Source organism: Carettochelys insculpta, chromosome 16 (assembly GCF_033958435.1).
Source record: "Carettochelys insculpta isolate YL-2023 chromosome 16, ASM3395843v1, whole genome shotgun sequence".
Taxonomy (NCBI): Eukaryota; Metazoa; Chordata; order Testudines; family Carettochelyidae; genus Carettochelys; species Carettochelys insculpta.
This window is the reverse complement of record NC_134152.1, coordinates 18,658,506-18,683,739: the sequence shown is the minus strand read 5'-3', so window position 1 is coordinate 18,683,739 and position 25,234 is coordinate 18,658,506. Positions and strand designations below refer to the sequence as shown.

Below are 25,234 nucleotides of genomic sequence, written 5' to 3'. Positions count from 1 at the left end.
GCTTGTTTCACAAAAAGCCATAATAGTAGTAATAATAACAATAATAATAATGCTGTGGTTACTCTTCTGAAAAAGACAACTGTATTCTACTTCTCTAACAAATGAAAGTTCTTTTTCACACAGCGCACAGTCAACCTGTGGAACTCCTTGCCAGAGGAGGCTGTGAAGGCTAGGACTATAACAGAGCTCAAATAAGAGCTAGAGAAATTCATGGAGGTTAGGTCCATAAAAGGCTATTAGCCAGGGGGTAGGAATGGTGTCCCTGGCCTCTGTCAGAGGCTGGAGATGGATGGCAGGAGACAAGTCGCTTGATCATTCTCTTCAGTCCACCACCTCTGGGGCACCTGGCACTGGCCACTGTCAGCAGACGAGGTGGTGGGCTAGATGGACCTTTGGCCTGACCCACTAATGGCTATTCTTATGTTATGTTCTTATGCTCCTTTGACAATATGATGAATGTGACAGATTGACTGTTTGTTCCCTGGTGTGATCACACCACTGATGCCTGCCTTCCTGCTCTCTGGGGCTCCCCACCATTCTGTCCTCCTAAGCCAGATCCTCTGCTCTCCCCCAGCCAAATCACAGAGTTGAGGTTACCACCCTCATGCTGACGAAAACAGACATTGAACCAGTTCAGCTCCAGGAGGGTTCAGTTAAAAGGGCCCAGCACTGAGGAAATCAACCCCCAAGAAAATCCGTCTTACTCTGTTTAACCCCAGGGAGAGTTCGTAAGGTCTGCTTCCTTTATTAGTGAAAAAGAGATATGCACAGTGGTTGCCCCCCTGCCTCTGTAACAATTATTTATGCTGGGCTTGATAATAAATAACAGTGATTTATTAAGTACAGTAGGGTCTCAACATCCGTGAGGGTTCTGTGTTGGGCACCTTCGTGAATGTTGAATTTCATGATGTGGCAGCCCCGGGCTGCCGGGGCTCCTGCCTGGGGTCCCGGGGGAAGTGGCAGCTGCCAGCACTCCCTGCCCAGAGCCCCATGGGGGAAGCGGCTGCATCACTCGCTCGCTAATAATTGAATTTCCGAACCTACGGTTAGCGAATATTGAGACCCTATTGTACAAAAAGGAGGGTTTAAGTACAGTAGTTGCAAGTGAAATCAGTTGGATCAAAGTTAGTAAATTAAAATGAACAAAAAGCCAGTCAGTTCAATTCTACTAAGAGACTTGTTATATGCAAATTCTTACCCTAAACAGCTGTTCTAATCTCAAGTAAAAAGCTTCAAGTTAGAGTTAGTTTTTACTCTGGTCTGGGTCTACAGATTCTTCACAGTTCTTTGTATCCTCTTAGGGTGGGACAGGCTGTTTCAAAAGCAAGATAAGGACAAAGGATAGGCTGCTTTCCATAGCTTAACAGACTTGCCCCCACCTTTCATTCAGCACTCTCCATCTGCAAGGAAAAAATACCAAGTTCAAGAGGGATTTCAGTAGCAGGTGGCATGGTCACATTTCTTTCTAGGACCAACCACAGTTTGGGCTCATAAGACAAAGCTATTCACAGGTTGTTAACTTGACCACTGAGCTATTCTGGTTCCAGGGCATCAGTAACAGACCTCATTAGCACATTTAAAATTATGAACTGATCCACACCTCATTTTTCTAGATTCATATACAAGAATGATACATGCACAAAAATAGGATATACAGATTTCAGCAGATTGTAACTGTAACACATATGTTACATGAACTGTTTTGAATAAAGCATTTTTGAGTTATATACATTCATATTAATAGGCCAAATTTCATAAAGCATAGGGGGGACATGACAATGAACAACTTCAGCAATATTCTCTTTCATACTGCAGCTGTGGAAGCACTAGTCGGGAAGGAAAATGGTGTATAAATTGAAATAACATTACCAATATGTTACTGTTCTTACACTATTTATTAAATATTATGTTATGTTGTCATGATAATATTTAGGGACATATGCTATAGGACCACCCACATGGGGGTTCAACAATGTTGGAGAACCAAGACCAAACTAGTTTTCAAACACTGGATAGGCTGCACTGATGGCAACCAAACATATTAGAACCATGTTTTAAAATGCATTCAGTTTAGATGTAAATATGTTTATGAAATCACATCAAACATGGCTCCCAATGTCTGTTTAAAGATTAGTGTAACTATGCCTGCGTCTACACTACAATATAAATTTAATTTTATTAAATTCAACTTTGTAATGTTGGGTTTTATAAATTCAAATTCGAGTATCCTCAGTGCCCCACAAAGTCGAGCTAGTGCTGTCACACTACGCTGCCAAAGATCGATTGTTGTAGTAGGGCATTGTAAGAACCTATTCCCCAGTTCCTTCAGCCCCATAGCATTCTGTTTTTTTCTCCAGTGCAGTATGGGAAAAAAATGCCCCACGAGTAGATGTGGGCATGTGATGTCATCTTCCACACTGCATTGTCCTCATTCCCCTCCCTTGGAAAGCAAACAGTCATTTTTCCAGAAGGAAAGAAGGAAAAGTAGGGAATCACAATGTATATGTGCTATGGGATCACCGAGGTGACTATGCCATGTCAACTGGTGCCTCAACTACTTTTTCCCCCTTGAAACTACAGTATGGTGTGACCTGTCTTAAGGATGCCATTTGATAAGGAATTTGCCAAAATAAATAAAGACTGGAAAGAATGCATCAACAAAAATTGCCAAATTAACTCAAATCTCTTGCTTTATAACTGAATTATGAAAGATTTTACAAAAAGCAGATGAAACATCCTCTCTGAAAATTACAAGACCAGATTACAGCTTGTGATGTTCTGTTTCTATCATTTATTAAAGCTTCTGAGGAAAATCAAAACCTTTCAGCCCATGGAATAAATGTTATATTTCTAATCTCTTCTTTTCCTTTTTTTACATTTAAACAATTCTAAACATTCTAATTTAATATAGCACCTGACATTGTTCGCACAGGTTATGATTACTTTTGTTAAATGCTGGATTAACCGCTCCAGAAGACCTGGAGTACGGACAGCAAAACTGGCACCTTCCCCAAGCATTGTGGGGCAAAATACGGACACGAGGTGAGCATCCGAAGGTGGAGAAGGGTCGCTCAGCGACACGTTCATTGCACACACCCCTGCTAGTAGCAACACCTTCCTTGCACGCTCAGCCTGGGTTGGGTGCCGCAGCAATACAAGAAACTATCTCCCGACAAGCAGCCGCCGCTCCTCGTCTTGGAGGAACTCACAAGAGTCCCTACCGCAGCCCTTCGTCCTGCTTGGCGCACTGCCAGCCTCCCTCCCCAGCCCAGATTCGAACCTCCAACCCCACGGGTCGCAACACCTGCCCACCACGAGCATCACGCTCGCTACCAACCTGTTCCGAGCCGCTAGGATGCGGATGAATTGCGCATGATCAGATAGCCTCCTTTGGCTTTGGAATGTACCATTAAAATGAAAGCCGGGAAACAAGTACAACTGAAGAGGTTACTATCGGCGTTGAAGATGAAAGTCGGTACCCGCAGCCAACCTTCAGTCTACGCTATTTGCGTCAAGGTTCGCTGAAGGGCAACTGCCCTGTCTGCCTGTTCTCTCACTCCTGTCCTCTCCTAGATTGGTACATCCCACTTCTGTTACACAGTCGGCTACGGAGGCTTAGAAGGCCCTATTCCCTCCGTCCTCGTGGCGAGCGCGTTCCCTCCCTTCTACCCCCAGCTCAGCTGGCCAGCGTCGTCAGCGCTGCCAGCGTGGAGCCGGCTGGCCGCCGAGAAGGCGGAAGTGCCCGGAGGGGAGAGTCCCACTCCGCAGAGCCATGGAGAGCTCCCTGGAGAAGGTCTGTGGGTGCAGGAAGGGGCAGAACTGGGGTGCCCGGCGCAGGGGGCGAAGCCTGGAGGATGGGTCTAGTGTGACGGAGGAAAGGGTGCCCGAGTCGGGGCGGGACGGCAGGCTGGGCGGCCTGGTACAGAGTGGGGGAACAGGTGGGTGTGGGTGGAGAGCAGTGCGGGGACGGCAGACGCGGGGGCGGGGGCTGCTTGATACGGGAGGAGGAGGAGGAGAGACTGGGTGGGGGAGCTGGGCTGATAACAGGGGTGGGCCGGGGAGGGGAAGGGAAGGGAGGCTGGGTGGGGGTGTTTTGCTCGTGTGGGGTTTGTGCCCCCTGTGGGGGATGTGCTGCCCTGCTGAGAGGCGCTCAGTGAGAAGTGGAAGTGCCTGGTGGGTAAGGGGGAGAGTCTTACCGTTTTCAGAGGAGTGTCTTGCAAACCAGAGTAAACATCCCTTCCTTGGCTAAAAAGCTCTGGAGCGTTCAGAGCCAGGGTCTGCAGGCTTATGGTGACTGGGGAGAAGGGAGCATGAGGATCCCCCCGCCCCTCATTTTCTCCCTGCAGCTTTACAAGCTTGAAGCCAGGGCTCATCTATCATTCTTCCCTCATCAACGTGCTTTTGAAGAAAAAGGGGTAACTTGGTGACTGTCATTCAGTGTTTTGTTCTGTCCCTTGGTGTCAGATAATCTGATGTCACAGGGTCCTTTATGGTGTCCAAGAGCTACGTAACCCTTCTCAGAAAAAGTTATTGTGGCACTGGAGGGCCTTGTAGCTTTTTATAGCATGTTGGGGGGGCTCAGAAATGAAAAAGGAGAACCCCTGTTCTACACAGATAGTGCAGAGTGATGCTTATGGGAGCAAGGCACACTGTTGAAATATAGCAGGTGCTGTAATGATAGCAGGAAACTTGTTTTACAAGTCACAAGGAAATAATTTGTATTACATGTTTAACCAGATGTCATCACATGATGTTTATGATCAGTTATTGCATGTTTTAAAGAAAATATTTCATATTTACATGTGGTTATGAAAAGTGTAGGCAGCTTTATACACTGCTTTTGTGTGTGTGTTATATAATGTACACACACACACACACACACACTAACTTTGATATGTCAATTTTGTAGCTTGTTTGGATATCAGCTAGGTGAGTAAGGTAGTGAAAGCCAAAACATTACCCTATGGTGTTTGCATAGTGTTCATTTCCCTCACTTTGGCTAGATTTTAAAGTCTGTTAAGGAGAGTAATATCATTGTGAAGGGTATGTGATAGGATCAGAGAGCTCAACCTGTTTATTCCATGGTGCTAACAAATATTACAGCAGTTGATCCTGGTTCTGAAGGACTCGCATTGCTTGAGTGATGTTTAATTACAGTACTATTCCATAATACTATTTACTTTTTGCCTGAGGCTAGCTGACTGCATAGTAAACTAAGCAGTTATTTAAACAATGTGACACATTATGACAGGAGGTTTTTTTTTTTCACATTGTCAGTATCTTTCACTACTACCGAATTAATGGAAAACTTTTCTTCTTATTTTATTATGCTACCACAGTAGAACCACAAAAAGCATAGTTTTGGGGTTACGTGTTGAAGGCTGCCATAAGGAAAACATTAGTGTTCCTTCTGTATTTGTTTTAACATATACTGAGAGAAAGCACCATGTTAGAAGAAGTGTAGTAGTTATTCCTTGTGGAGGACCCTAATGTTATCCAAAACCAGCTAGTTCATTTTTTAAACATAACCATCCATACCCACATTATGGTCAAAATCATGTTTAGTAACATGTTAACACAATGGGTTGGAGCTTTTTTTCAAATAGACCAAGCTTAGAAGTAATGCTCTGATCAATAAAGAATTAAGCTTGTGCTTATAACGAAGTTTTCCCTAGCTTAAAACTTGCTGCCAAGCTTGGGAAAACTTCTCAGTGGCCAGATGTGTACAGAAGTCAGAAAATAGTGGATGAACAAGTTGCATATGTTCTTTTTGGTGTAATGGTAGATAGCCCTTAAAATATATTAGTTGATCCAAAAAAAAAAACCTTTAAAATATTTTGATGAAAGACACATTTTTAGTTGTAAACTTTCACCAAAAAGTATTCCATTATGTGATCAAATGGATAATATGATAGTGTTTATAAGCACAAGTCTTATTTGTGAAGACCAGTGTATAAATACAGGTGCACCTCAAAGGTCAGGTGAACAAACTTTCAGAACTGTAGAGATTGTTACTTGATGCTGTATGGGAGATCAGCACAGAGCAGAGCATCAGACACAACATACAGAACCAGATGAATGCCTTTTAGGGTTAGCTGTAATCCCCCCAAAAGACTGCAAGAGATTCTGTATCATTTATCATCACACTTGTAATTTGTTAATTTTAACTAAAAAACACATTTTCTGAACGATTTGTTTTTTTGGAATCTCAGAAGAAGCTGTGTTTAAAGTCAGAAACTTGCAGTAGGTTTAAAAACATGTCTGACTAACAGAAATGTGTAACTTCTTTTCACTTGTACCTTGATTTATTTTTCCTCAATGCTTTCCTCAAAATTAACCTTGCTAAAGCTTCAGCTGTGACCGGTACACAAGTGGCCAGGTGTCTTTTGTGAGATTTTCACCTTCCTCTGTAGCTTCAGAGGAGTTTGGTCAACGGAACTGTAAAAAAATATGGCAATCCCTTTGTTTAGAATTGCTCACTGTTTCCCTAAACATGGAAGATCTATTTTGGTTCCATGTCCATCCTGTGACTTTTGATGATTATGTTGTTTCTATTATTACAACATCTTGCTAACTTTTGCTGAAGACTTGTGATCACAGACCTATGGTAAGAAAATGATAGGGACTAACACCCTTCTCCTCAAATAAACCACCCCCCGCCAATATAAGTAAAAGCAAAAAAAGGTATGAATGAACTCTAACTGTGAAAGTAGCTAGAATGCTCTCTTTTCTCTCCCTATGTCCATATTTCCTACAAGCTATTTTTCATGTATCTGCTTAGGTGACAAACTTGACTTGGTGTGGGAAACATGACTTGGCTGGAAACAGATTGGTGTTATCAACAAAGCATCATTTACCACTGATTTTAAAAGAGTAATATTTTTTCTGAATTTCCAAACAAGACATTTCTGAAGAGAACATAACATTAATCAAAATCAATACAAATACACTGCATGTGTCACAAAGGATTTTTGAGGTATTTACAGCACTACAACTTGTGCGCACAAACTGTTTCTTTATGAATAAAGACGTTTTTATGAGTTGTGTTGAGCCGTTCTAGGGTGAATTTCTGCTGGCCCGTCTGAGACTGAGCTAAAGTAAATCAACATATTAGCAATGTAAATTGAAAAAAGTGAACAAAAATGAGAGATCAACTTGACACACAGTGATAGTTTTTCATGAGCCTTCTGTCTTATTCCAGTCTGAAAATAATAAGTTTTACACTTGCCGAGGATCTGAGGCACTAGCTACAAAGCTGGATGCAGTGTAAAGCCATTTTCAAAGGAATGCCAAAGTAGGATGTCTGCAAGGAATGCAGAAATAAACAAACTGGATTACTGAAGTAGAGAACGGCATGATTATGATATGATGAAAACACATGAAAAAAGGCAAAATAGGATATGAATTCTCTTTGTTTTGGTGGACTGGAGGAGGAGGAGGAGGAGGAGGAGGAGGGCGTCTGCAACTGTTAGAGTCCCAGATGGGGGAAGTGTAGGGTAAGTGATCAGTTATACACTGTCAGGTGGCAGTGCAGTTTTATGACCCAAAGAGCTAGAGGGACAGAGACCTAATGTGATCAGAGTAAATGCCTCTGATTTGAGGGGAAGTCATGTTGTCTGACAATAACAGGATCATCAGGCAGTATGATCTGAAAGGGGAATCCCATTCTGATTTTTCCCCCCAATAGCCATGATGAGACATGCACAGAGATCTGCCTCTGTCTCTGTACAATCAATCATGTTTTTGTACCATAAGAACAGCCATACTGGGGGAGAGTGGTGATCCATTTAACCCAACAATGGACAATGCTAGGTGGTAATCCTCCAACAGTGGCCAATGGTAGCTGCTGCAGAGGAAATTAGTAGAACAGGCAATCATCAAGTGGTGCAGTCCCTGCTTCTGACAGTCAAAGGACTGGGGACATCCAGAGCATGGGGATATGCCCAAACCATTTTGACTAATAGCTATTGATTGATCTCGCCTCCATGAACCTTTTTTTGAAGTGCTTCCTTTTGGTTAGTAGGCAACAAGTTTAAAACAATTTAGTTGTTACCTCTAGTTCTTATGTAAAGGGGTAAATAACACTTGCTTTGACCTTACCTTTCATGATTTTGTAGATGTCTGTCATATTCCCCCCGTAGTTGTTTCTTTTCCATGCTGTCTTTGTTTAATCTTTCCTCATATGGAAGCTAACAAAACACAACGGCAGTAATGTAGCACTTTAAAGACTAACAATGATTTATTCGGTGATGAGCTTTCTTTAAAGTGCTACATTACTGCTGTTTTGTTTTGTTAGCCTACAGACTAACATGGCTACCTCTATGTTACTATTCATATGGAAGCTGTTCCACATCCCTAATAATTTTTGATGTCCTTCCTGCTCCCTTTTCAATTCTACTATATCTTTTTGAGACAGTTCAAACAGAACTATGTCATATTGAAGATGTGAGCATACCAATGATTTAGATAGTGGCAGTACACTATTTACTGTTATATTGTCTATCCTTTTCTTAATGGTTCCTCACATTGTTAGCATTGTTGGCTGCCACTGTACATTGAGCAGATGTTTTCAGAGAACTATTTACTGTAATTCTAAGATATCTTACTTGAGTGGGAGCTCTAATACAGACCCTATTTTGTGTGTGTGTGTGTGTGTGCGCGTGCGTGCGCGCGCCTAATGTGCATTACTTCTCACTTGTCAGCATTGAATTTTGTCTGCCACTTTGGTGCCCAGTCACTCAGTCTTGTGAGATCCCTTTATAACATTTCACAATGAGTTTTGGGCATAACCCTAGATAGTCTTGTCTCCCATTTGCCACCTCACTTTTTTCCAGATCATTTATGAATACAGTTCCCAGTACAGAGCCCAGTACAGAGCCATCTGTTATGTAACTCTTTCCACTTTGAAAAATTGTTTATTCCCTACCCTTTGTATCCTTTTAACTAGTTATTGATCCAACAAAATATGATCCCTCTTACCTCATGACTGCTTACTGTGCTTAAAACATTTTTATGAGGGACTTTGCCAAAGGCATTCTGAAAAGTCAGGTACACTGTATCAACTGGATCACACTTGTCCATGTGCTTGACGGCATCCTCAGAGAAGTCTAATAGACAAGTGAAGCACAGTTTCTCTTTACAAAAGCCGCCTGGACTCTTCCCCACCATATCATGTCCCTCAAGGCATCTGATAATTGTTCTTTAATATAATGTCAGCCAATTTGCTTGGTACTGAAGTTAGGTTTACTGGCCTGCAATTTCCAGGATCCCCATCTAGAGCATTCAAAAAAATATTAACTACCCTCCAGTTATCAGGTACACAGGCCAGTTTAAGAGACTGATTACTTACCACAATTAGAATTTCTGCAGTTTCATAATCTGAGTCCTTCCAGCACTTGAGAGTCTTATTACTGTTGTATTTGTCCCAAAACCATCTTCTATTGACATTTCAGTCTGGGACAGTTCCTCCTATTTATCACCTAAAATAAATTGCTCCCTTGTTGGGCTCTCTCCCATGTTTTCTGCAGCATAGACTACTGTAACACATTCATTTAGTTTCTGCACAATGCTTTGTCTTCCTTGAGTGGTCCTTTAGCACCTTGATTGTCTAATGCCTCTGTTTGCACATCAATTTTTCTCCTTCTGATGTACTGTTAGTTTTGTGTGCCCCAGAGCTAGCTGGTCTTCATATTCTTTCTTGGCCTGCCTTATTATACTTCTATACATGACTTGCAGAAGTTTATGCTCCTTTCTATTTTCCTCAGTAAGTTTTGAATCCCAGTTTTTAAAAGATGCCTTTTTGCGTTTAACTGCCTCTTATGCTCAACTGTTTAGCCGAAGTGGTATTTTTTTTTCTCTTACTGTTTTATTTATTTATTTACATTTAGTTTGAGCCTTTCTTATTGTGTTTTTCAATAGTTTCTGTGCAGTTTGCAGACATTTCACCCTTATAGTTGTTCTTTTTCATTTCTATTTAACTAGCATCCTCATTTTTTGTGTGTGGTGTTCTCCTTTTTAAAGATAAATGCTACTCTGAGGGGTTTCTTTGAAAATTTTTTTCTCTTTCAAGAGATTAAATTTAGTACAAAGCAGTTCAACTATCTTCATGTCATGGAATGAACTCAGTAAAGACTTGCCCCTCTCCTTGTGGTTCCTAGGACATGCTGCTCCAAGAATCAGTTATTTAGGATGTCTAAACACTATTTCTACAACCCTTCCTGAGGTGATATTTATGCAGCTAATATGAGACTAGTTGAAATCTCCTATTGTGTTTTCTGCCATTTAAGTCTCTCTCAGATCTCCCTGAGCATTTCGGAGTTACTTGTATTATTCTAAGCAGATTGAAGTGTAATCTTACTGCTTATACTGTTATTGAAGAAGTATGGAATTTCTGTCCGTAGAGATTCTATGGAACGGTTTAATCCATTTAAGATTTTTGTTTTTGTTTGACTCTCTGCTTTCTTTGGTGTGTATTGCCACTCCCTCACCAGTAGTCTACTCTGTTCCTTTCTATATATTTTGTTTTCTAGTATTATCACATCCAACTTATCCTCTTTCCACCAAGCTACATATAGTTAGTGTGGATTTGTGTATATTTTTATGGGAGTTTTTCCACATTTGGCTGTTCATTACTGGCTCTTACCTGTACTTTTATCATCTTCCTTCCTATCCTTTTTACAAGGATATAGAGTTCCCCCTTTACCCGTACTGATCCCTTTTGCCAGTTAGGCTTTCATGACTTCAGTATATGGGCTACTGTAATAATAACATTCTTTAGACAGTTACTCTCCATAAATATTTACTTATGGGTTTGGAGGTTATTTTATTTAAGCAAATGAGATCACTGCAAATTATTTTGAATTTGGTGCAAATGAAAACATCAGTGGAGCTTCAGGAAGATTTTTCTGGTAAATAAAAATAGCATAACTGGGTTCAATTTTTGTTTCTTGGTGACTCATATTCTCATCCATTAATGATATATTAAAAACTTAATCAACACAATGTTTTGAATGTAAGTCTATAATATTGTGTCAGTTGCTATTTCCATAAACATTTTTTTTGGAACTTTGATTTAATTTGTGTAGTTGTGAAGCATTCCACCCACTCCATTATCAACCTCGCCTCCCATGTTCATGGGTTAAATACATCTCTCAATATTATCATAAAAGTAGCCTTTAAAATGAGAGCTGTAAACCCAATTTTTGAATTAGTCCTTGTGGTGGAAATGGTTTACAATATTAACAAATTAATATTCCATCTGTCTTATGCAGAAATAAAATGTTTGGGTTCTGTTCTCCTTCCCCACACCGCAGTGTGCCACTGTCAGTGATGACAACAGGCAGATAGAGGCCATTGGGAGTACTGTTTCTTAGTTACTGTAGCAAAACAGCCAGGGTCAGTATATCCCTACAGTATTATTAGTAAAATGTATTTGTGGTTGATTTTTATTTTTTTTAAAATATCCCCAATTAACAATTGTGGACAAAAATCTTGAAGGCTAAACTACTGCTCTTTTGGAGGCTTTGGGCTCAGGACCAGTTGTGTGAAAGTGGACTACATCTCAGTTTTTTAGATGATGCAACTTTTGCCTATTTTGGGAAGGTTGGAGAAGGGAGGATTGAGCAAAGGGGACAGAGTCCCTCTAATAGAATTGCCTGATGATATCCTATTGTTGCCTCAATTTCCTAGCTCATATAATTTGGCTCACTGGGTGCTTGGGTGAAGCTTTCAGTGGTATCAGTGTTTCCTTCCTTTTCCCCAAGTATACATTTATGGTTCAAAAAGAAACAGATTTTGGCATCAATCAAAACAGGTTCTGCCACATGGCTAGTCCTTGGGTCTCTCCCTCCGAGGACTTCTGTTGATGCAGGAATCCCCCTTTCAGGGTCTTGTGCAAAAGCTTCCCCAGTCCTATCCGTAATTGAATTGCTTGTTGGCCTTTTATCTCATCAGGCAGGAGACAATTGGCTAATAGCAAGTAAGGACTATAACCCTAAGGAACTAAAGCTTTGTTTGAATAGCATCTGGGAACAAGCCTCCCAGCCTAGATAAACAGGTCTGTGCTAGTTGGGCTCGTGCTATTATATTAAAATATAGTTGTGTGGACTTTGCCAGACTGATGGAGCTTGCTTGGCTAGCCCAAATCTCTGCTGGTGCTGTGATGTCCATACATCTATGTTTAGCATGCTCAAGTAAGTTTGTCTATTAGGCTGGGAAGTTCATTCACAGTTGGAGAGTGTGTTGTACCTTTAAAGAACCTTTCAACCCTGTGACAGGCCTCTCCATAGACCTCTGTTGTAGGATAATTCATGCAGCAATGTCAGGCTTTATAGAGATTTATTTGTGTGTTCTGGTAGGAGGAAGAGTATATAGTTACAACTGGTGGAGAATGGAGCCACTCTGGCATTGCTACTAGTTTTTGTTTATACTAGATGAAGGTGTAACAGGTTCTTAGCTTTTATTGACTAGAAGGAGAATTTCCTACATAAATCAGGTTAAGGTACATCAAGTTAAAAATGCAGAAGTTAACATTGCTAGTCTGTTTTGTAAATTAGCACGGGGTACAGCATGATAAATTGAACAATACTATAGTCTTTCAGGTTTGTGTTGCAAGTCTTCTGAGCTGTAGTGTGAATTTAAGGACAGATTGACAACCTTAAATTGAAACTTCCTTTATTTTTACATTTGAACAGATAAACGTGTTTAAGTGCCTCTCAATAGAATGCTCAATCTAAATATTTGGGTAAGATTATATTACATAGTGTGTGTGTCCACATCTACACTAGCATATTCTTTTGGAAAAGCAGGCCCTTTTCTGAAAGAACGTGCAGTGTGTCTACACACACACTGCTCTTTCAAATTCCTTTTGAAAGAACACAGCACTATTTTTGGAGGCCCTATTCCACTCCTGGACCAGGAACAGCATCTTCTGAAAGAATCTTTCAGAAAAAAGTGTGTGTAGATGCTCCATGAGCCCTTCTTGTGAAAGAGCAGTCCTCATGACGCTGATTTTTTCGATCCCTGGCCTGTTCTTTGAAAGAGCAGGGGCTGTGTGGATGCTCTATTGAAAGAGAGGATTTATTTTTCTATCCGCTTTTTTGTGTGTGGATGCACTCTTTCAAACGATCGCCGTAGTGTGGATGAGGCCTGTGTGTGTGTGAGTGAAGTAAAAATTGTACTGGTTAGCAACATAGATTTTATTAGATCCTGAGATCCTCTGTTCTAACCTCTCTTCAACAAGCAAACCAAAAACTCACTCCAAACACTCTAAAATTTTACTTTCAATTTTTTTTAAAACAGAAGTTGAAGTGAACACTTCATTCAGGTTCCAGTCTCTTACCAAAACTTATAAAAAATATATAAAAATTTATTAAAAAAAGAAACTTACAAAAAAAACGCTAGGGCCCTTTAGAGAAGAAAAGTTTTCTTCTTCTGGGGATGATGTCCATATATCCTGTGTTGTGTCTGAGTCCTCTGTTCCTTCCTCCTGTTGCTTAGAATCCTTCCTCCCTCACTGTTTTGTTTTTGGTAAGGGTAAGAGCCTGCATTTCTGAAACTGAGCTGAAGCTGTCACTCTAGTTTCTATCCCAGATTTTGCGGCACTTTTATGATGCATAGCCCTTATCACGATTTTTCAATGGGATATTGTATAACTGCTACATATAGAAATGTTTGTATAAATTATATGATCTTACAGAGGCTGATGGTTTTTACTCTACATACCAGTGTTCATAGAAATTTTAAGTCAGAGGTTCCTGGAGCTACATAATGATTATGAATAATAGCTACAGTTGATTCTCAGGGCTACCACAGATGGGAATTTGCAGATCCAAACTATATATAGTGGACCTCATTTGAGCACCATTATTTCCCTAAATCTTTTCAATCTGGATTTCAAACCACACTCCTCCTTTTTTTACTTTTTGCTCCACTCCTTTCTCTCCACCCAAGAGCAGACAATCTGCACATTTCCAAGTGTTTGGAATGAGTTTTGGTTTTCTGTTTGAATATACAGAAGTTCTGGATCTGTCTGTGTTGCTGTTCTGTACAGGTTTTATTTCAGTACATAAATACCTTAGTCTGTTTTGAATCGAAGATGTAGTACTTGATATTTGTTACGTAACCTTAAATCTGAGCTGTTCTGAATTACAAAAGCAATAATTATCCTGTTGGAGTAGTTCGTAAGACTGGCATTTGGAATTACCTTTCTTTTTTTCCTCCTCCCAATTTAGATGGTTGACCCAACTTTAGCAGAAATGGGAAAGAATCTTAATGAGGCTATGAAGATGCTAGAAGACAGTGAAAGGTATTTACAAAGAATAACGGTTGCAAGAACTCAGATACGTGTTACATAGTTAGATATTGATGCCAGCGTCTTTAAGCAAAGTAGAATTTTTTTTCCCCACTAATTCTAGGACAGATCATAATCAGATACTTGTACTTAATTTCTGTCCTATTAAACTCAAAAATGTTTCTTGGGTGTTTGTTATTAATGAATATTTGCAAGGCAAATCCAATGCATAGTTTGTAGAATTCAGCCTAAATCAAATCAAAGCATATTTTCTAAAGCCTTTGACTTTCTGTTAGCTTGGGAAATGTATATCCACAAGTAACATTTACTTTCATCTGACATGATCTACTGACAGAGGCTTATAAAACATAATATTAAAGTTTTTTCTTCTTAAAGGAAAATTTAAATCACAACTTTTAAGGCCAGTATTTTTAAATCTTATGTTAGTCTTGTTGGTCTATTCCAACTTTACTCAAAGATTGTGTTGTCTGTGAGCCTGCCAATGTATTTTTGAGCATCAAGCCGCACTAGGAATTTGGTACCATGCAACAAAAAGTAAAATTGTAATTAGCTCCTTTTCTTGTATTTTTAAATTAGAAAAATTGAGGAAGAAAACGAAAAAAAGTACATAAGGAAGGATATTCCTGGGCCACTCCAAGGCAGGTAGGTGACAGTGTACCAATTCTTAAATACAAGATGTTTGCTTTAATTTTGCAATTAACTTATTATTTATTAAGAAAATTTACCTGCCTGTGATAAAATCTGGTCTCTTGACTATGCCAGTGGCTGATTATATTTAATTTATATAAAAAAATTGCTCTTTGTGAGTAGGATTTTTGTGTCAATGGTAGCTGTTTGCAGTGCTGCAATTATGTTAAGCCCAGGATAACAGAGAAGAGGTAAGCGAGCTAATGTCTTGCATTGAACCAATATCGGTTGGTGAAAGAGACAAGCTTTCAAACTACACAGAACTCTTGTGTTAGTAAAGCTCTAGAGGAGATAATTTAATGGAGTTTTACATCTTTATTATATAGCATAACTTTATACAGATTTACTTTTAAATCTGAAATATTGGATTCGGTGAATTTGAGAGAGACATTCAAAGACAGGAAGTTCATATTTGTAAATGGTATTCCACACTGTGAGGCACAAAGCACCACGTTTAGGAATATGGTTGGCCTTCAGAGAAAACGACATATCATTCAGCATAACAACCTGTAAGTTTTACATGCTATGATTTTGTGCACAAAATTGACAATTGCTTCTGAAAGTTAAGATTTAGACTTGCACTGTCATAATATTTCTTGTGCAAGGTGATCCCTGAGCCCAAACAAAAACAGCAGTTCATTTTTCATTCTAATTGAACATGGGTCTAAATGCAGAAGAATATTGTGAATGCAAAACTTGTTTTCATTTAAAAAAAATTCTTTGATGGAAGTTAATGAAACTGGGATGAATTTATGAGGTTGAGCAGACTTGTAAAATGTTGGGAATGCTTTTTATGTGTATAGCTAATACCTTTCTCACAATTTCTTTTTACTTCATTTTTTATTTTATTAATATTTTTAATTTGATACTACTTCAAATTCGGTTTGTGTGTAGCATCCTTTACTTTTGCACTTCTAGCATTTGTAAAGCAGCATACAGTAAAACCTCAAGTTATGCAGGGGTTGTGTTCTTGCAACATCTGCGTAACTCAAATTTTCGCGCAAGTCCAGGGAATATGAGAACCTGACTGCCACCTGGGTCCCAGCTCCCCTGAGCTTGCAGAAGTCAGGAAACTGACCAGGGCAAGATTTAGGGAAAATGGTGCTCCTGTCGGGGACGGCAGTCGTGTTAACCCAAGATATGCACAGCTTGGTTGCGCATATCTCGAGGGCTTCCTGTTGTACCAGAAATCATTTAAAGAAATCCATTCTGTTCACTAGAACAGATGTTTGTAAATAATCAGTCTGTTTTAGAGGTAATCATATTACTGAGACACGTGTTCAACATTGTGAGCTTGTGATTTGAGCCTCTGAATTTGGGCATCAACTGACAAGGTCTTTACACATAGTCCACCATTCCCAGGGCTGAATGATTGCATAGTCAAGCTTGTCAGTCCACATTTTTAGATTTGAATTGAGCCTCTGTGTGAGCCAGTCCCTTACGTCTATTGAAATGTCCCATGCATAAATTGGGAGGATCCAGACTCATAAGTATAGCAGCTCTTCCCACTGTGATCTTACTGTGATAGGGATGTGAGTAGGAGACTCCTTTACTGACACTTTTTCCCCTGCCATCCCAACTTTCTACAGAGCAAACCCCTTGTTGCTTGTAGCTAAACTTTGTCGTACGGTACATTTTCATTAGGATCTTTATCCTGAGGCACTAGAATTATTCATTTGCTCACCATTTTTCTTTTCCTAGTGGGCAAGATATGGTGAGCATTCTCCAATTAGTACAGAACCTCATGCATGGAGAGGATGAAGAGGACTCATCACAGTCTTACCGGTAATACTAATTTGCATTGTTCTATTTGGAAGATTATACCTGATAAGTATTTGATTTAATAAATTTTGAAGCCACAATTTTTTTTATTACTTTTAAGTTTGAAACAGTGTAAGCCTTTTGTAATGAAAACTTTGTTACATTTTACATTGAACCAGGAGAAAAAGTCAAATGTGGAACATACCAAAAAAGAATTTTTGTTATAGTCCTGATGGCAAATATTGAGTTAAAATTGTGTGACTATTCATAAGCTGGTGGTAATGTTTTCCTGAAAATAGCCATGCTCTTCACTGCAGTGAATTATTAAAAGCAGTTGTATATAGCAAAGAATTATTTCTGGCTTGATAACTCAATTTCTTTAAATTGCCCTCGGCTTGATGAGCATTGGTTATGTTGTGTGCATTCTGTGGAAGCCAATGTTTGGACTTCAGAAGTTTTAGTTGTTGGTATGGTGGTGTTAGTATCTCTGTGTATGGATTATTTTTAAGTGGGTAATCTGAGCCCAGGAATGTGAGCCACTGAAGTCTAATCATTGCTCTGTTGCTAAGGGTATGTCTACACTACCAGGAAGATCAACCCTGTCAGGGTTGATCTTCTGGAGTTCGATTTCACACACCTGGTAGAGATGTGCAAAATTGAACTGTCTGGGGTCGGCAGTCGACCCCTGTACTCCTTGATATCGTGGGGAGTAAGGGAGGTTGTCAGGAATTTCTCTCTATGTGAACATCGAGGTAAACCAATCGCAGATAAGTCAATTCTAGGTATATAACTGTGTATCTGCAAAAGACTTAACTCCCTAGTATTGACAAAGGGAGTCTACTTACTACTTACTTATGTGTAGTCTGGGGTAATGCATTTAACCTCTCTCCTTCCATTTCTTTCTTATCATAGAACTGGAAGGGACCTTGAGAGGTCATCAGGTCCAGTCCCCTGCCCTCACAGCAGGACCGTCATCACCCAGAAGGATTTTTTTTAAATCTAACTGGCCCCAGACCCTTGAAAGGCCCCATCAGAGCTCACAACCCTGGGTTTACAAGGACGATGCTCTAACCACTGAGATATTCCTGACCCCATAAAATGGTGGCAATAGTAGCTAGTCTTCCTGCACGAAAGTGCGGAATACCAATATTTGCGAAACAGTTTATACATTAAAAATGTTAAGTCTAAATTTCCCAGTTCACAGTGTCTACTTTCTTTTTTTTGTGTAGACAAGGCCTAGCCATACGTTTAATGCACATTAAAATCCTATTGTAGAAGGGGTAGTTGCCGTTTTAATATATCAGTAGGTTGGGAGAAACTCTATGCTCCCTTCTAGGGTTTGTCTCTAACCGCTAAAAGGTGTCAGGACTGCAACTGCTGATTTAACTGATCAGAACTGATTTAAAAGTCACCTTTTCTCCCAGTGTAAACATGGTTCTTTTGTACTTCATTCTAATATATATTTGAAGAAAATAATGCATGCTAACCAGTTCAGTGATGATCTGGATATATCCAGTAAAAGGAGAACACACAAACCCATCATAATATGCACAACATGTATCCAACTGACAATTATTCTGATACAACGTTTCTTGTTGGCAGACTTCAGAATGTTGGAGAACAGGGTCATATGGCTTTACTAGGGCATAGTCTGGCAGCCTATATTTCAGTGCTGAACAGGGAAAGGCTGAGAAACCTTACAACTAGAATCCTTTCAGACACCACTCTGTGGCTTTGCAGACTCTTCAGGTAAGTCATGAATTCCTTATTTATTATGTACAGTTAAGCAGTAGAAAAAATATATGCTCTAATGTATGTGAAAACAATGCATTTCTGGTGCCAGAACTGGTTGGCTTACAGATTTAAAATGGAAATCTCGCTGCTAATGTAGGAAATATTTCCCATTTGGTAAAGGAATAACTTTTAGCCTGAGGCAAATCTTCACTGACATTTCATTTAGTAGCCATCTCGGAGTATTCCCTAGCTGTGCAGTTTTTGAGATTGGGTTAACTGGTCAGTGTGTCTTGCTCTGTGTACTAACATGGTTTGGACATGATGTAAATACAGTATATTAATTTGTAGACAACAAGAAGAGTAGCAGGGATACACCACGTGGTGTTTGGTGGGACCCTTGACAGACAGTTATTTGACTGGCTCCAGAGAGAATGGTTTATGCCTGTCCTCTGCCAAGCAAGCACTGGCTATTGTTGTATATGGCTATTATATGCTCTATGCAGTGGAAATCAGTGATGGACAAGTGATCTCTGTCCTGATGGGATTACAATATAGAGCACTGAGTAAAGACAACAACAAAGCAGACTTACTCAGAGATTTGATTAGCCATGAGTCTCTGAAAACTGAGTTTTAAAGTATTCAGGACTATAATTTCTTCTGCTTTGATTTTTAATTTATATTCAATGCTTTTATGTGAACACGTACCAAGAATCTGAAGGGAGCTTTAACTTAAAGGAAATTTAGTCAGGAACTATTTCACTTTAATTTCACAACATTTCTTTAGGTTTTGGGGGCCTCTAATGGGAATCTTATTCTTATGTGAAAAGGATATAATACCCGTTCAATGTTTCAATATCAAATCATTGGAGCACTTCTGTAGGAAGGAGGATGGGGCAATTTTAAGTAAATTAACTGATGATGTGATAAAGGAAAAAACTAAAATGGATCTAGCCATAGATCTGTTAGTCATAAATTATCCCCATTACAGATAATAAATGAAAGCTTGTTTTGGCTGTGTATGGTGACAAACAGACCTTTTGTAGAGCCAACATAATGAACATTCTCTAGGTAATAAAACATCAGATAAATAAATATCTGTATTTAGTAAACTTTCTTGTGTGGCTTAAAGTTTGTTTCTGAAACCTTACATGGATTTGAGGCTAGGTTACGTGACTCAAAGATGAGATGCAGATGGGTTAAGCAAAAATCCATATATCTGACAGTTTATGTATTGATGCTCCTAATACCCAGTCTTAGAGGAGCAGCTGGTTCCATTCTGACACCAATGCCATGTCTACACTAGCCCTTTCCTTTCAGAAGGGGCATGGTAATGAACAAGTTGGGAAGACAGCCATGTGCTATTCGGAAGTGCCGCTTTCTAATCGTGCACCACCTGTGTACATGGGGACCTTTTGAAAGGACCTCCCCCGACTTCAATGGCCCCTTCTCCCTAAAACCAAATAGGAAAAGGGGGGCTTTTGAAGTCTGGGGGTGGGGGTCCTTTCAAAAGGCTCCCATCTACAGGGGCAGTGCGTGATTTGAAAGCGGTGCTTTTGAATCATGCACGGCTGCCATTATGTTAATGAGGTGCTGCATATTCATGAAAAAACCTCATTAGCATCTTCCCAACTCACTTGTTACCATGCCCCTTCCAAAAGAAAGGTACTAGTATAGACATAGCCCTAGTGATTTCACATCCTGCTGGACCTTGGAACAGGTGTGTAGGATAAGGTGAGTGGTATATTTGGTTTTACCCAAAGAGTCTCTGAATAATTTTGAAAAAGTTTCTAAAATGTGTTTAGCTTACATTATAATTCAGCTCCAACAAGGTTTCATGGCTACCCTAAGGCAAAAAGGAATGTCACTTGTTAGGAGTCATGTGAGTCATTTATGGTGAGACTGTAGGACTCTACATATGTGACATACGTGTTGAACATAAACTATTATAGCAAAAAAACAACTTTCATTTCACTTAATAAATTCAGGCTTGTACTACCCTTCCTCCTGTTGTCCCTTTGTTTTGGTTAGGTGTGTATATTTCTTTACACTTGAACTATTGTACCTTCATTGGGTATTTGGTTCCACTGTTGTCCTCTCTTGGCTTTTCTTCATTAGTGTGTGCATCGCTGCTGAAGCTGAAGTTCTTAGTTCAGAGAGAGAGAAACACAGATGAATTGCCAGTGCAGATTTATAGTCCAGGATTCCAACTTCCTGGGCAGTAGGCATGGCTGTTTACTAAATAAACTGTACTGAATGGTAGTCTGTCTGTCTGTATTTCAAGGAGTGCTCAAACAGAATATGAGGAACCATTGGTATTATAGGTTTGCTTTGTAGTGGCTTCATAGTAAAGCTTGCAAGGTCCTGCCCACATTTAAATCTGTTTTTAAAAGTCTTTTTCACTGTGATTTTACAAGATTATGCTTTGAGTCTGCTTCATATTATATCCTTGCTGATTCTTACAGATGTGAACCACACCCATTTTGGGGGGAGGTGAGGGAGGTTATACTAGATTTTTTTTTTTTTAAATATGAAAAGTCTTTCAAGTTCCTCAAATGTTTCCATCTCCATTTTGTGATCTGGGGGCTGCATTCTGTGTGACTGTAGAAGACTCTGAGGGAAAAAAAATTTGCAAATTTTGAGGATTTTGTAGAGTGGCTTCTCGCCCAAGTCCCTGTGTCTACTTTGTAACGGTAAAAAGAACTGAAGCGTAAACTAGGCTTCCACAGTTATTAATCTTGGTCTGTGCCAACATTGCTTACTACCTTTACATAATTTATCCTTAGTAAAGACTTTTTTTTTTTTGTCTTTTACCCTCTCTTTAGCTCTCCAACATTCACTTCTACTGTTTGTGTTACAATCATAGAATATTAGAACTGGAAGGGACTTCATGATGATATCAGATCCAGTCCCCTGCCCTCACTGCAGGATCAAGCACCATCTGTATCATGATTCAATACCATCTATACCATGATCCACTGAATCTTCTTTTTCATAATCTTTGGCCGTCTCTACACTGGCCCCCACCCCTGTTCCGGAAGGGTCATGGTAATGTGTGGAGCGGAAGATACAAATCGGGTGTGGATTAAAATATCTTGTGCCTCATTAGCATATCCCCACGAGAGCTCGCTTCCAGAAGATCCCCTTCCAGAATCAAAGCTGCCATGAAGATGAGGCTCCTTCAGAAGGACATGGGGGTCCTTCCAAAGGAAGTCGCCCTTCAGAAAGACCCTTCTTCAGCAAACATTTCTGAAGGAGTCCTGTCTACATGGCAGCTTTACTACCAGAAAGGGATCTTCTGAAAGTGAGATCTCACTGGGATATGCTAATGAGGCACAAGATATTTTAATTTGTGCCTCATCTGCATCCTCTGCTCTGCTCATTACTATGCCCCTTCCAGAAGGAGGAGGGGCGAGTGTAGACGTATCTTTTGTCTTCTAGAGTCACAAACTCCTGTGATATAACAACATATCCCTGGACTAGAAGGGGGAGACTAAATTAAATCCTTATAAAAGTAGAAGTAAAGATTTGCTGTTAATCTGATTTCTGTTCTTGGCTTAGTTTTATTTGTAATAAGGGATTGGCTAGCACAGGAGTCAGCAACTTTTCTGAGGCAGAGTGCCAAAATTTGACCTTTTGACCTCTATGTGTGGTCTGAGTGCCAGTGATACTATTTAAAGTCACTAATAGTCTTATTTACAACAGCTTCATTAATAAATAAATTCAGATGCAGAGCTTTGCCATTTTGGTGGTGGTTGGTAACATTAGCTTGTCTTTTGTTAATACACAGGCCGCATGGCTTTGAGCAAGCTCCTGGCTTCATGCGGAAGGAGGAACAGGGCTGAGCTCCTGACTCATATGCCAATGAAATTTGGGTTGCGTGCCACTCTTGGCACTTATGTCAACGGTTGCTGATTCCTGGGCTAGAGCTTCAATTTAACGAGGAACTAAACATGCTAACATAGGTGCTTTTGCTTCAGATGCTATTTCAATAAATACAGCAGGGACAAAACAGAAGGTTGGACTCAAGGAATTCCTGAGATCTAATTTTGGCTTTGGTCTTGAGCAAATTACTTAGCCTAGCTGTACCTCACTTTCACATGCCCGGTCATTGTAGTGATGTACCTCTTCGTAGTGTATCTGTGATAGAAAACACCTGTTATAACTGCTCAGTATTTGCACACAGTAAATGACTTGGGGCTGTTTCTGTTGTCTTTGCCGAACAGGTATGAAAATGGGTCTGCTTATTACCATGAAGATGATCGTGAAGGTCTCTTAAAAGTTTGTAGACTTGTTATTCACTCTCGTTATGAAGACTACTCTGTAGAAGGATTCAATGTGTTATATAATAAGCAGCCTATTATATACATTAGTTCTGCAGCCAGAACAGGCTTGGGCCAAACTCTCTGCAATCAGGTAAGAGGTTTAAGTGTAAGGTTTTGAGTCTTTGTTGCATATGTAACCTTGCAATCATCATCATCAAGCCTGCTGGCAGCTCAGATTTTGAGAATAGATCCAGAGCAGGACAACCTATCGTCGGCCCACTGGGGCTCCATCTATGATCCATGGATTCCTAGCTGCCTTCCAGTGTGCCTCTCGCACACCAGAGCACTGGAGCCCTGCACTTCCTTGCTCCTTCCTCTCCCTCCCAGCACTGGAACACTGCAGGTCACCTGTTTGTGACTGTTCTAGCTCTAATGCTAATCAGGGAGGAGCGCAAATCAGGCAATTTGTGGTGCTTCAAAAATATTGGGAGGGAGGGGTAGAAGCAGGAAAGAACAGGGCTCTCATGCCCCATGCGGGAGAGGCACACTGGGGAGAGGGGGCCACAGGTGGAACTCCAGTGAACTGCAGGCTACTGCAGCCCACTGAGGTGAAGGAGGGCCACTCGTAGCCTGTTCATCCTTCACAGTTCCACATTGCTGATCCAGAGTCTCACGGATACATACTGGTATGTTGCAATAGCAGCACATGTTTGTGTGGGTTGTTGGGAGTGGGTGAAGGAATTCCTTTCCATCCCTGTTGTAACTAGAGTCCTACATTTATCTTTGGGCCAAAGAGCTCTACTCTGGACAGGACAGAGCTCACTGTGAGCAGCCTCATTTCCCTGGTGGAATATTAGTGTTTTATCTTTTTCCAGAATGCCACTTGGAGTGCAGCCTGTAGACAAGATACAAACTCGGAAAAAGTCCAGATTTGACTTATTGTCGGCTTCCCCTTACACGTGTTCAAAGCAGTTGTAAAATAACAGCTTTTTAATTTTCCAGTGGTCTCACTTTCTTCCTTTTCTCCACTCTTAGTCTGAGTATAAAGTCTAGCAGAAAACTTATTTTTAAAATGTAAGGTAGCAGGTCTGTCTGTTCAGTTGCTCTTTCAATGGCTTTTTTGTTTCCTCCTTGTATTTCTATGAGCAGTTTTAAACAAGTAAGATAAATCACAGGTGAATTGTTCAGATTCCATCTTTTCCATTGCAGCTTGGGTTGCCACTTTCATGCATGTGCCGCGTGCCTTGTAACACCATGTTTGGATCCCAACATCAGATGGTAGGTTTTGGATGGTATCTCTTTAAACTGACCTTTTCTTTTTGCTTTGTGGAACACTTATGAAGGAATGATGGAGAACGTAGTTAAGAAAAAGTGGTGAATGTTTCATCCCCTGACTTTTCTCAGTGTAGATGTAATAGAACATTGTCTGTTAATTAGCCTTTATCTCTTGTTTTAATAGAATCACACAGATAAAAATCCATGGGAAGTTTGTTGCAAAAGCCTGATTTTTCAAGTTGAAAGATGAACTTTTAACTATATTAGGTCCCAATAAAACTCCCAGTAAAGTTAAGAGAAAGGCATTTGTATCTTGTAATATTGGAAGTACCATTGAATCCATGCTTTTTTAGAGGAAGAGTATAGATTTTCTTCAGCAGAATTATTTCCACTATAAACTCAAAACTCTGAATTTTAAAAAAAGTACCTACGCTGTATCTGTGTATTTATGTTGTATTTGACTTTTTTGTCATTGGGGTCTTGTGGAAATGGGGAAGTTTAAAATTCAGATTAGATATTAAGACTTTAATCAGTGGATCAGCTTTTACAATGCCAGGGTTCTATCCTATGCTACTTTTAGAAACCCCAATTTTCCAGTTCAAAGGAACATAGTACCTGCTATCTGTCTAATGTAGTGTTTGGTTTTTTTTTATTCTTTTTAATTGCTGACCAGGATGTTGCTCTGTTGGACAGATTGATTAAAGATGACATTGAATCTGGAAAGCTGCCACTAGTTCTAGTGGCGAATGCTGGTAAGTATCCTGAGCAGATAGTAATAAATTTGTATGCTAGAAAAAGTTGTATTTTAGAATATGGAATTATAGATAACAGTGATGACTTGGGTTAGAGTAGGTCATTGATTTCTTGATACAGAACATCATAATGAATGCATAATATTTAGATGTCCAAAATGTTATTTAAAGTAAGTTACCTAGGACCAGATTGTACAAATGTATTAATGCTCATGAGAGTTTACTCATAAAAGTAGTTCTGTTTCTGTCAGCAGGAGAGCTTGAATGGTTTTAGGGCTTCACAGTTTGTTCTGTAGTGAGCACAACTTAGCTTTTGAAAAATTGTGATTCTGAAGCTGACCAAGAAAATTTCTATGGTGTTGTACGTTCCATTAACATAAAAAATTAACTTTCTCTGAATGAATATTAGAGCAAAAGTCTAAATTCCTCTATAGTTGTTGCTTGTTTTGGTA

The 25,234-nt window shown here is 39.8% G+C and overlaps 1 protein-coding gene across 1 annotated transcript in view; it reads left to right on the top strand.

The window, feature by feature from the left end:
• The first annotated feature begins 3,656 nt into the window (after window positions 1-3,656).
• The window catches only part of PDXDC1 (pyridoxal dependent decarboxylase domain containing 1), a 43,425-nt gene continuing 21,847 nt past the window's right edge, over window positions 3,657-25,234 (top strand). The window contains exons 1-8 of the mRNA XM_075010724.1: window positions 3,657-3,793; window positions 14,232-14,305; window positions 14,888-14,953; window positions 16,700-16,783; window positions 18,362-18,508; window positions 22,717-22,906; window positions 23,965-24,033; window positions 24,704-24,782. Coding sequence (XP_074866825.1) covers window positions 3,773-3,793; window positions 14,232-14,305; window positions 14,888-14,953; window positions 16,700-16,783; window positions 18,362-18,508; window positions 22,717-22,906; window positions 23,965-24,033; window positions 24,704-24,782 — 730 coding nt within the window. The 5' untranslated portion in view covers window positions 3,657-3,772. The remainder of the gene's footprint in view (window positions 3,794-14,231; window positions 14,306-14,887; window positions 14,954-16,699; window positions 16,784-18,361; window positions 18,509-22,716; window positions 22,907-23,964; window positions 24,034-24,703; window positions 24,783-25,234) is intronic.